The 13,296-nt window shown below is 43.9% G+C and overlaps 1 protein-coding gene across 1 annotated transcript; it reads right to left on the reverse strand.

The window, feature by feature from the left end:
• Nucleotides 1-714: 714 nt before the first annotated feature.
• Nucleotides 715-6,046, reverse strand: LOC129868447 (uncharacterized). Its single transcript, XM_055942438.1, has 3 exons — nt 1,423-6,046; nt 1,156-1,237; nt 715-950 (listed from the first exon to the last, which is right to left on the reverse strand). Exon 1 carries the CDS (start codon nt 6,002-6,004, stop codon nt 4,136-4,138), a length of 1,869 nt encoding a protein of 622 aa, XP_055798413.1. The 5' UTR covers nt 6,005-6,046; the 3' UTR covers nt 715-950; nt 1,156-1,237; nt 1,423-4,135.
• Nucleotides 6,047-13,296: the final 7,250 nt, after the last annotated feature.

The raw sequence follows: 13,296 nt of genomic DNA on the forward strand, positions 1-13,296 counted from the left end.
CCTTCTCCCCCGATTGCTCCGTTTGGCCGGGCGGCCAGCTCTAGGAAGAGTCTTGGTGGTTCCAAACTTCTTCCGTTTAAGAAGGATGGAGGCCACTGTGTTCTTGGGGACCTTCAATATTGCAGAAATGTTTTGGTACCCTTCACCAGATCTGTGCCTTGACACAATCATGTCTCTACGGACAATTCCTTCGACCTCATGGCTTGATTTTTGCTCTGACATACACTGTCAACTGCTGGACCTTATATATTCAACATACAGATAACATCTCAGAGGGTTGATCTAGCTGCAGATAGCTAATTCTCCTCTATGTGTTTTCCCCTTGCTGCTAATAAGCTCTTATCAATCTAACTAAATGAATAGAGAACATCTGGTTATCTGACGGTCTATGCAGCAACTATTGTATTAGAGACAAGCTCTGGTTATTATATTTTACTAGACAAGTCAGTTAAGAACAAATTCTTATTTACAATGACAGCAGGTTAACTGCCTTGTTCAGGGGCAGAATGACAGATTTTTACCTTGTCAGCTCAGGGATTTGATCTAGCAACCTTTCGGTTACTGGCCCAACGCTCTAACTACAAGGCTACTTGCCACCCCAAGTCCTGCCAACTGAAAAACTGCACAATAAATGTGTAACCAAGGGTGGAACTAGCACAGTTCTCTGAGAAAAGCTGCTTCAGTGCTACCAATCATCCAAAACACTTGAAACTCTTGTAAAATAATTTGCATTTATTTGATCAAATAGACTTTGAAAGGGTAAACATGCAGAAATTCCTCTTGTCAAAAGTCTTGCTGTTCCAAAAGTAGTTGTTCATGCAGCGTAACAGGTTACAGGTTCTTCTTGGTGAAGCACCTGAATGGCTTCATCATTGCTGAAAAGACCCTGACAATGAAGGATCGTTTTTTGATAGGCTGAGATATGGAGGGAGAAACCTCTCCAACTGGAGCTAGAAACACAAGAGAAATGGATGGGGTAAGAGAGAAAGAGAAATTGAGCGAGAGAGAGAGAGAGAGAAAGAGAGAGAGAGAGAGAAATACAGTATAATAACGTTGAAAAATAACAGTGCTATGAGTTTGGTAGGCATACTCTATGTTTCTAACACACACCTAAACAAAACTACAAGCTATAAGAGAGCTCTAAAACATCCTTACCTATGCAATGTCCATCAGTAGAGGGAATCTCAGTCTGTTCCTGGACTGAATGGCAGTCCTTTTTGTTTCCTCTCTTGGAACGCTAACAGAGAAAGGGAAAGAAAATGGTCCAGAGAATAAATAAATAAATGGAACACTTCTGAATCCAAGGCAACAATGTAGTGATGAATAAAACATATTTCTGGCATGTGTTTGTCTGATCAGAGCCACATCAATAACATCAGCACCTAACTGGAACAACAAAGAAATGCTAACTCCCTGCTATACCTTGAAGTTGATCCTGAGTTTGGTCATTGAAAAGCAAAGGAAGCTCCTTCTTGCTTTCTGCTCAGCCCCCCCTCTCTGTCTCAGCCTGGTCTGATGGGTTTGTTGCAGCAGAAGCTGGTCTTGACGCCTCCTTGCATCCCTGTACCAGCTGCTGGGTCAAGGACTTTACCAGGACTCTGTCAAATGCAGGGTCCTGGGAGGAAATAGCTGCTTGCAGGGTGTTATAAGAGCCAAACTCCTCCATGAGGTTTTTATGTACACCTCTGAACACCCTGTGGATGTGCAGGTTCTGGGAATATGCCTGTGTCCTGGAGAATCTGGATGCAGCACAGAACTCAGACAGGACTTGTCTGATGAGTTGCTGAGATGTTTCTGTCATGTCTGCTGCCTGTTGGGAGGGTCCATCTAGGGCTGAGGGTCTGATCTTCGATAGCAACCGTATCACCAGTATGGTGACCAAACACATGACATCATCTTTGCTGGAGTCCATCAAGTACTGCAGTAGGAATGCAGTGGCACTGCTGATGTCCGGGGTGATTAAGAGCTCCCTCAGATGGCCAGAGCTGCTGGGGATGCACACCTCCTTCTCTTCAATGTCAATCCCATCTCCCTTTGGTACCAAAGAGGTTCCCTTGCTGGTGAAAGACGGAGTGGATGATCGAAAAGAGGCTTTAGCACTCGGTGGTCGGCTGCTGTCAGTCATTGGACTGTTACGGTGCAGGGGTTCATCTGTGTGCGCCATCATCTTTGTCTTTAGGTCACCTGTAGAAATCTCTGGCATTTTAGAGTCCCTGATGTCAATGCAGGAGCTCCTGACTATGGGGCAGGTCAGATCAAAAGGCACTTTGTCAGGGATGGGAGTTCCAGGGAGGTTGATCTCTAACTCACACTCTGACCTAGGACCCTTTGAAGAGCTGGACAAGGAACTACGACCCTTTAAAGAAGTGGACAAAGATGAACAGGTTCTAGGGATGTCTTGGCAGACTTCTTCACTGTCATCCTCACTTTTCTCAACCTCCTTCAGCATAGTTCCTACCATATCGTTGATCTGAAGGAGCTCCCTGGAATCCTTCATTCGCCCTAAGTTTGAGATTTCACTCTGGATAGCAACCAGGATTTCCCCAAGGGTCTCTTTGGAAGAAGCATTTTCTGTCCTTTCGGATCCGGATGGCTTCAGCCCTGTGAAGAAAACCTTAAGTCAATCAATCAATCAATTTTATTTTATATAGCCCTTCGTACATCAGATAATATCTCGAAGTGCTGTACAGAAACCCAGCCTAAAACCCCAAACAGCTAGAATGCAGGTGTAGAAGCACGGTGGCTAGGAAAAACTCCCTAGAAAGGCCAAAACCTAGGAAGAAACCTAGAGAGGAACCAGGCTATGAGGGGTGGCCAGTCCTCTTCTGGCTGTGCCGGGTGGAGATTATAACAGAACTATGCCAAGATGTTCAAAAATGTTCATAAGTGACAAGCATGGTCAAATAATAATCATGAATAATTTTCAGTTGGCTTTTCATAGCTGATCATTAAGAGTTGAAAAACAACAGGTCTGGGACAGGTGGCGGTTCCATAACCGCAGGCAGAACAGCTGAAACTGGAATAGCAGCAAGGCCAGGCGGACTGGGGACAGCAAGGAGTCACCACGGGCGGCAGTCCCGATGCATGGTCCTAGGGCCCAGGTCCTCCGAGAGAAAGAAAGAGAGAAGGAGAAAATTAGAGAGAGCCAAGATTTTCAAAATGTTCATAAATGACAAGCATGGTCAAATAATAATCAGGAATAAATTTCAGTTGGCTTTTCATAGCCGATCATTAAGAGTTGAAAACAGCAGGTCTGGGACAGGTAGGGGTTCCATAACTGCAGGCAGAAGAGTTGAAACTGGAATAGCAGCAAGGCCAGGCGGACTGGGGGCAGCAAGGAGTCACCACGGCCGGTAGTCCCGACGTATGGTCCTAGGGCTCAGGTCCTCCGAGAGAAAGAGAGAAGGAGAAAATTAGAGAGAGCCAAGATTTTCAAAATGTTCATAAATGACAAGCATGGTCAAATAATAATCAGGAATAAATCTCAGTTGGCTTTTCATAGCCGATCATTAAGAGTTGAAAACAGCAGGTCTGGGACAGGTAGGGGTTTCGTAACCGCAGGCAGAAACAGTTGAAACTGGAATAACAGCAAGGCCGGGCGGACTGGGGACAGCAAGGTGTCAGCATGCCCGGTAGTCCTGACGTATGGTCCTAGGGCTCAGGTTCTCAGAGAGAAAGAGAGAACGAGAGAATTAGAGAGAGCATACTTAAATTCACACAGGACACTGGATAAGACAGGAGAAGTATTCCAGGTATAACCAACTGACCCTAGCCCCCCGACACATAAACTACTGCAGCATAAATACTGGAGGCTGAGACAGGAGCGGTCAGGAGACACTGTGGCCCCATCCGAAGAAACCCCCGGACAGGGCCAAACAGGAAGGATATAACCCCACCCACTCTGCCAAAGCACAGCCCACACACCACTAGAGGGATATCCTCAACCACCAACTTACAATCCTGAGACAAGGCCGAGTATAGCCCACAAAGGTCTCCATCACAGCACAACCAAGGGGGGGCGCCAACCCAGACAGGAAGTTCACGTCAGTAAATCAACCCACTCAAGTGACGCACCCCTCCTAGGGACGGCATGAAAGAGCACCAGCAAGCCAGTGACTCAGCCCCAGTAACAGGGTTAGAGGCAGAGAATCCCAGTGGAGAGAGGGGAACCGGCCCTGGAGAGACAGCAAGGGCGGTTCGTTGCTCCAGAGCCTTTCCGTTCACCTTCACACTCCTGGGCCAGACTACACTTAAGTGTGTTCTTCATACTGACGCAGATGGTCTTAGCTGTTGACCAAAGCTTCTCCTCTGATATTTTAACACTCAGTTCAGTATCATCCAGTTGGGAGCCCCCGTGGGAGCACTGCAAAACTTTCCCACTTCTTTCCAGTAGCACAGTGCCAGTGGACTCATTTTTCTGGAAAATAGTCGCCATTCCTTTGACAAAGGTTTCCACTAATCCAGAGGCTGTATTTTGAGAGGACATGGAGGCAATCTCTGATGGCGAGCTAGATGATAAGCCAGCCTGCGGACTTTTCTGAAGACCAGTATGGCTGATCTGTGTGATAAAGGAATGACTGGATCTCATCAGCACTTTACTCACTGCCTCTTCTGCCTGAGTCTGAAAGTCATTGCTAGAGAGCTTCTTAATGCTCTGAATCAGACTAGTAGAGGACTGTGTGATTCTGACACTCTCTTCTGAGCTCAGTTGAGAACATTGAGTACTCACACTCAAGTCTTCATTGGGTGACTGGGAAATAGTATAGTCATCAAGCTCTGATAGGACACCATCAACAAACCAACAAGCCTCTAGGGAGTCATCAGATGAACTGACAACGGCCAAGGATTTACTCTCCACTTTTGATAACTCTGACTTGTAGATGGAAAAAACACTGCTAAGAACTTCTTGAGTACTGGTATCCAGATTGGAGAGACAGAGAGCTGGTATTGGTTGGCTCTCACTGGGAACTCTACTAAGTTTGGTGCTGGGTAACTGGACCTCAACAGTTGAAACAGTTGCCTTTTCCAGGGTGTCTGAAGACTCCTGAAGAGAAGCGTCCTTAGCCACACCTTCTTCTCGAGCGGATAGAGTTAAAAGGTCCCTCAGCTTTGCTCGTATAAGGCCGTAGAGTGTGCGGGCTGGAGAGAAGGTTATCTTCTGTGAAGACCCTGTTTTGTGGTCATTTACAGGAACTGGCCAATCAACTGCTTCACATGTGCCTTCAAATGATGCTATCGTTTCCATGCCTCCCACAAATGCCTTAACAATCACTGTGGCAGTGGAGGTTACAGATGTCAGGGCTGTAGAGCTGGTATTCAGGGGTGCTTCAGTAAGGCTAGGAGCAGCACTAGAAGGCCTAGAGGAAGGAGCCATGCCAGAAGAGCTGCTGACTTTCCTTGTAAGGATGGTGCTCACCGCCTTGAGGGCTTTAGACTGAAAGTCGGGGCTAGAGAGGGTCTGAAGCTTTCTGGCCACCACACTGGTAGAGGATCCAGTCTCTTTGAGAAAGTGAGTGGTTCCTTCTTTCCCAGATGGACACTCAACATCAAGGTCACATTGAAGATTGGTCAGAAATGTAGACCCCAAGATTGTCATCTTCTTGGCCAGATCCAAGAGGATGTTGAAGTCCTGTGCCATTTTGTCCATTGTGCCGACAATGGCATCCAGCACATCATCGGTCACATGGTCCATGAGGGGCTCGATAAACCCTACCCACTCTGGCTCAGACGTTTTGCTCTGTAGCTCGGCCAGGATCTGCACCGAGGCTACCCGAATGACCTTCTTGCCTGCTGCTATGTCCTGACTGTCCATAGGGGGGCAACTCCCCGAGCTGGCCTGAATGGCCACTGAGAGGCCAGAGTTAAGCTGGTGTACTACCTCCCCCACGATAGCACAGCTCAACTTGGCGGAGCTGGAGGAGGTGGGGTTGGAGTGACCCTCAACCAGGGATATCAGGAGGCTCTCTTCCGTTACCCCAAAAAGAGCCTTCAGAGGCTCCTCCATGAGGGGAGCCTCTCTAGTTGCAGGCAAGCTCTGCAATGAGGTCTGGGACATTGAAGATAAACACACAATCAACACTAAGCCATGCTAATGTGACCAACTGGTATCTTATCTGGGTCATTAGTGAGCCTGAAAACCAAATTAGAGCAATGATGGTTTACTTCTCATACCATCGTAGTTCTTGAAGCCTAAAGCCAACTGACACAATTTTTTGTCTGATTTTTATGTTTATACGACATCAGAATTTGACTAATTCTGAAAGGCATGTACCTGATCTATTTATTCATAGACTACTTTATGGCTTACCCAGTTAAAAATTACTTTCACCTGGACCCACCCCCTCAGGGGCAACATTTCTGACCAGAACTTAAAACTACAAGGTATGAATTCCAAGTTAATAATTTATGATAAGTATGGGTCAGGTCTTGAAATGATTAAGTTCAAATATTGCTGTGAACATACCTCTTAGGCGACCAGCATGATGATGAGGTTCTGCCAGTGGATTTTTGGCGGCACCCTGTACTGCCATTCCTCCTCCTCTCCTTAGTCCAGTAGTTCATCTCACTGATCAGCAGCCTTTTCTCTCTCTCATCCAGACTGCCTAAGGAATCCTCAGACCCTGTCAGAGAGCACTGGGATTCTGGGGAGGTTGCCCCACTCCTCAGGTTCACCCCCATGATACGAGCTAGCGCTGGTAGGAGAATGCGGAGGGCTGTCTGGGTCACGACCTTAACAATCTTCAGACACAGCATGGAGAGCTGCTCCAATGTCAGCTATGACCAACAAACAGAGTCATGTTTTTGCCAATCAACCAATTCCATGACACCATTCCCTATATATATATATATAGTGCACAACTTTTGACCAGAACCTTATGTGGAGAGACTTACGTTATTTTTCATGCCATGCTGAATCACTCTCCATTGGCTAGAGCAAAGAAAAGAAAGGAAACATATTTTAGCTGCACACTGGTGTTGAGTTAGTGGAGTCACTAGATAGCCATGTTAGGGATAATAAAAGTGTATATAATTAAGCTGTTAGCAAGTACATGAGTCATTTTGTTCTTGATTTACAGCAAGAGTTAGGGGTGTGGTTACAGTGATGTTAGGGTTAGGTGTAGTGTTTAAAATCCCATTTGTGGTTAGAAGGTGCACTATGACTATAAATTCAGATAAGTTGTATGTGAGGTTGGAAAAAGACATGGAACTTGCTCATCAGTTAGACTCCTCAGGAAAGAGAGGAGGATTGGGGCACAGCATGTCCCAATCTTGAGAGAAGGCATTAGAGTCCTCTGAGCCTCCTTCTCCAGCTGCTCAATGATAGATCCCCTTTCCCGGAAACCACACCCGGGTGTCTGAGAAGACTCTGGGAAACCGCAAAGAGAAATCTAAAGTTGAATCTGAACTTTATTCCTAATTTCCTTCACCTTTAGTGATTTGATTGCACTGGACAGGTAAAAGCACATCTCTCTGCGGGCCTCCACTATATTGCTTTCACCTATATAGATACTATCTTCTCAGATCAGTGCTGATGAATTTGAACACAACCTGCACCCAACATGAAGTAATCTCGGACCTGCACCAATGCTGCTGTCCTCCTCCACGGAAGTCTTCTTGGCACGGCCACTCGACTTACGCTTAGCCTACATGACAACAGATTATAGGTCTCATAGCAGATCTAAGGTCAGTGTAGTGTCTCCTAATGCTTTAAGGTTAGGATTTAGTGATAGTAAACTAATCCTAGATCTGTGCCTAAGTAGGCAGAGGATGTGTAAAGGACAGCATATTTCTTACCTTGCCTCCTGTCCTGTTCTTGTTGGTCTCATGTGTCTCTGTTTCCTCCTTCATATTCTCCACAACTTTATTTTGGTCATTCGGATGATCCTCCCATTTCACGTTCTGGTGGATAAATGAGAGGTCAATATCAGTCCAAGGTTGTGACTTTATAAAACAAATGATTCTCTCCTATTTCAAACAAAACGGCAATAGTGGTCAGATTTCAGTCCATGGATCCAACCAGTGACACCTATTGCTGTGGTAGTGACCTACTATATTGTTAGTAATTTCTCCTCTAAACTCAAAATAGGCTAAATGAACCATACCTTGCTGTCGTCTGACATGATGTGTAGCTTATTGTTGTAGGCTGTTTAGAGATAATACTAATACTTCCTTTGAAAAAACGTCAGTGAACCATCGGCAGACAACTGAAGTGAATATGAACGTCCTTGAATTATGCCAAAGCATTGTTGAATACTCGATTCCGATTGGCTGAAGCCAGGGCATTCTTCAAAGATGTCATACACACATGATGTCACAATTAGGCCTAAGTCTAATGTCTATATGAATTGTCAAAGTCATTAGAAAACAGATCATAGCTTGTCAAAGTTCTGCCAAACGAAAATATTTGTAAGTGCACGTTATTGCATTTAATTGATGGTTTATCAAGCATCCTCATTCATCACCATGCACAAACACGTAACTCACTGCAATCCATTAGCTATAATTCTGAGGTTGCAAAACTGCAAAACTAGGACATGCAATAAATTATAACAACTTGCACTTACAATAATTTAAAATCAATGACGTTCTAGGGGGCTTTAACTATTTCAGCACTATTGCCCGCTGCATAGTGCTGACACGTTTCTAGGCGTCAGGGGACCGTGCCATGGTGCTGAAATGTTTAGAGTCTGGGCGGCACCTGAGACCGCGGCATGGTGCTGAAATGTTTCGAGTCTGGGCGGCACCTGAGACCGCGGCATGGTGCTGAAATGGAGCAGGGCTCAGTTCTATGGGTATCTCATGCGGATTTTCCTGCTAGCCTATGTATAACGATACTATAATTACATTATTTTCATCCATCCGTCAACACAAATGGCATGTCAACGTTTCCCAAATAATAATGCAATGAAGCCAAGCCGAGATGTATGATTCTTCATCCAGAGGACGAAGCACCACTGTATCATCTAAAACCTTCAGAGAGATCCCTTAAAACTGCAGTAGAAATTCTCCACAGCTGTTATGGTAGCTAGGTCATTCAGCAAGACATGGACGAATCCAACACATAGCGTTTCTACCGAGGTGACTGACTGTCATGTTGCTAGTTCTAATGACGCTATTAAAACAAGAATATTTATTTGTAATTGCTCTGGGAGCTAGTTATTGCAGAGCCCAGCTACACATCCTGCTTGCTGGGCTCATTATGGACAGCCAATGAGCAGTTCAGGTGAAAAAGTCATCCAGATCTGATCCCTAAAGCGTACATGCTACTAGGAAACTGTAGCAACCTGCCGGCCTGCACAATCCTCCATGGCACTAATGCTACACGCGCAGTATGGTATGCTAACATCCCACAACAATTACCCAATTTAATTACTTGCCTAAACTTCCAATCATACATATTTTCTAATATCAACCACGGTTTCTGCACTTAAGGCAGACTTGCTATTAGAACAAGATGGAATTAGGAAAACTCTAAAGCTCGTTAAACGTAGGCTAAAATTAACCTTACCTGGCTGTCTTCAGCCATTATGTGTAGTCCGTTGACTAAGGGTCTGCGCCTGTAATACTGTAGCTGTTCTGATAGGCTACTGCAGCTGTTCTGATAGGCTACTGCAGCTGTTCTGATAGGCTACTGTAGCTGTTCTGATAGGCTACTGCAGCTGTTCTGATAGGCTACTGCAGCTGTTCTGATAGGCTACTGTAGCTGTTCTGATAGGATACTGCAGCTGTTCTGATAGGATACTGCAGCTGTTCTGATAGGCTACTGCAGCTGTTCTGATAGGCTACTGCAGCTGTTCTGATAGGATACTGCAGCTGTTCTGATAGGATACTGTAGCTGTTCTGATAGGCTACTGCAGCTGTTCTGATAGGCTACTGCAGCTGTTCTGATAGGCTACTGCAGCTGTTCTGATAGGCTACTGCAGCTGTTCTGATAGGCTACTGCAGCTGTTCTGATAGGCTACTGTAGCTGTTCTGATAGGATACTGCAGCTGTTCTGATAGGCTACTGCAGCTGTTCTGATAGGCTACTGCAGCTGTTCTGATAGGCTACTGTAGCTGTTCTGATAGGCTACTGTAGCTGCTCTGTAACTGTTAAACTAGTCTAATCTAATCTATCCGTTAAAAACCCGTCAGTGAACCGTCCTCAAACACAATGAACTGATGTCAATATGGAAATTAACCTTCACATAAATATATCAAATACATGACGTCAGATATGCCTAGAGGTATTGTTGACTTAATCAGAATACAGGATGGAGGCCAAGATGGCGTCGCTGTGAGAGGGAGTGTTTTCTCGCTCTTCAAAGCAATATTGAGGGTTAGGTGGTTAACAGTCAAATATTGGCTATTAATATTGAAAGAAACTAACTATAACTTTTTTATGGACATGGGATAAGTTTAGAGTTAGTTTTTGTCAAGTTGAATGGGAAGAACACGACAGAAAGACAAAAGTAGACGAAATATCCAATTCTCGCAGAAGACGGCTGACATGCTAGCTAGCTACAACGAGAACCAGAGCAGCATGGATACACAAGAAGCCGCGAACTCAAGCAAGAGAAAGAACAAAACTGACCAGGATGAAATCCTTGCAACCTCTTTACCTCAGACCCCAAGTAAAAATCCACCGGTGAAAAAAGTTAAAGAAAACATTTCCATGTCGGAACTTTTCCCTGCAATCCAGTCCCTGTCTACTAAACAAGACGCCACGCTCTCCAGTCCCTGTCTACTAAACAAGACGCCACGCTCTCCAAAGTGTCCCTCATAGAGCGGGCTACAGAAGAAACATCAAAGACGATCGATCATTTGTCAGAAACTGTCAATCAACTACACAAAATTGTGAGCGAGAACAAGGATAAGATAACGTTCCTAGAGAATGAGCTGAAGAAAATGCAATCCTAAAATAATGAGCTGTGTGAGAATGTAGCTGAACTTCAAAGGTACTCTCGCAGGTGGAATCTGAAAATCCAAGGTGTAAAAGAGGTAGAGGGAGAGGATATTAGAGAAGTAGTCATTAATATCCTGGGAAAAGTGGCACCATGCATCAAAGACAGGCTAAGAGACGTGATTGATGTGGTACATCGACTTGGGAAACGAAGATCTGATGGACCCCCTCGCAATATCATCTTGCGCTTAACTATGCGCCATTACAGGGACATCATATGGAAAATGGCCACGGGAAACAAGTTTCTGGACCAGAAGAAACTCCGCATCAAAGAAGCTCTGATACCGCAGGATCAGGCTGCCAGAGAGAAACTGGCCGCTGATACAGAAGGCGCGACAAGAGGGAAAGAAGGCGGGGTTCAAGGGCCCACACGCGTTTATCGAAGGAAGAATGATTACTGGGTAACTCTGTTGACATTAACCAAACTGGAACTGTGAGTACTACCATGAGTACAGTTAATGTACTGCCAATTATACATGTACCGTTCGAACTACAACTGATGAACACTTGCCAAAGAAAAGGAAGTAAATAGATTTGTTATTCTGTTAACCACCGCTACCTCAGCTGAGCGTAGTTTTCCGTCGGAGTAATCCTCTCAAGGTTCACCGTTTGTTTTATTGTTCACGTTAATACTTGTTATCTAATTTGTGTTCTTTCTTTTTTAATGCAGGAGTTCGTTTTCAATTCACTCAATATCGTTAGTCTGAATGCTAGGGGTTTGAGAAATCCTACAAAAAGGAAAGCTTTATTTTTATACTGTGAACGTAGTAACGCAGATTTTGTCCTTCAGGAAACTCATTCGGGTGAAAGTGATTTGAAATTTTGGAAAGCACGATGGGGAGATATTGCCTATTTCAGTCATGGATCAAATCACTCTGCTGGTGTTTTGACACTTATTCACAAGTTTAAAGGTGACATTCTAGAATCCACATCTTCACAAGACGGCAGATGGGTCATAGTAACTGTGAAACTTGACAATGCTATTTTCATCATCTGTAATGTATACGGACATAACTCACATGCTCCTAATAAGACCCCTTTTACCCAATTTACCAGGAAAGTACAGGATTTAAGCAACAAATACTCAGAGGCTTTTCTAATTATTTCAGGAGATTTTAATGTAACACCTGATGCATCTGCTGATCGTTTTCCTCCTAGAACGAGTCAAAACCCTCAAAATAGTAACATTATTATTATATTATGTAAGGATCTCTGTGTCGAGGATGCCTGGCGTTATTTCAATCCGGATGCTAAGGGTTATACCTGGACCAACAAAACTATGTCACGTAAATCTAGAATAGATTTATTCCTAATTTCCCCTTTTTTGTTACAATTTGATATAGATGTAGATCATCAGTTGGCTCCCTTTTCTGATCATCACTTGATTTCCCTGAATTTACAAGCTAGTAAAAAATCAAAAGGTACTCGAGGATATTGGAAATGAAACAATGCACTTCTTAAAGATACTCATTGAAAACATCAAATCATAAAGATAAAGATATTGTTGCAAGAAAGGACTTGGGTCATGGAAGAAGTAGATGGGAATTTTTCAAATATAAAGTCAGAGTGGTAGCCATTAAACGCGCCAAAGAGCTGATGCAATTAAAGAACCATAGAGAAAAGGAGATGATGAGCAAGCTTGGCAGTTTTCTAAAGAAAGATAATCTACCTGAAGAATTAACAATGTTTTATGCAAAGATCCCATTACAATATCATCATTTGTCAATTCCTTTTATGAAAACCTTTACAACTCTCAATTTCAGGAAGATGGTTGTGAAAGTTACATTTGCCACATTCAGAATTGTGTCCCGGTAATTGAGGATGATTTCCACTCAGTTTGCGATTCACATGTGTCAATTGGTGAAATTAGAGAGGCTCTGAATTCAATGAAAAAAGGGAAATCACCTGGCCCCGATGGCCTGTCAGTTGAATTCTATAGACAGTTTTGGGAGTTGCTAGAAGACCCGATTTTCAATATGTTTCAAGGTTGCATTAAAAATGGGGAAATGGTCTCCACTATGAAACAGGGCCTTATTTCATTGATTCCGAAGCCTGATAAAGACCCTTCTCTCATTGACAATTGGAGACCAATTACTTTATTAAATGTTGATTACAAATTGATTGCTCTGGTTTATGCCAAAAGATTAAAGAAAGGAATAGATACCATTATAAATAAGACTCAAACAGGATTTATGAAGGGGCCGTCACATAAGCTCTAACATTCGTTTAGTCTTGGACCTTATAGATTACTCAGATGCAATTGACTCAGATGCGGTTGTCCTATTTCTGGATTTCTGTAAAGCCTTTGACACAATTGAACATGAATTTCTCTTTTACTTTTTGGATTTGGGGAAA

This window comes from Salvelinus fontinalis, chromosome 2, assembly GCF_029448725.1.
Source record: "Salvelinus fontinalis isolate EN_2023a chromosome 2, ASM2944872v1, whole genome shotgun sequence".
Taxonomy (NCBI): domain Eukaryota; kingdom Metazoa; phylum Chordata; class Actinopteri; order Salmoniformes; family Salmonidae; genus Salvelinus; species Salvelinus fontinalis.

What these genes read in the sequence shown, in the direction of transcription:
- LOC129868447 (XM_055942438.1), bottom strand. Translation starts at nt 6,004, where the DNA reads ATGGAGGAGCCTCTGAAGGCTCTTTTTGGGGTAACGGAAGAGAGCCTC.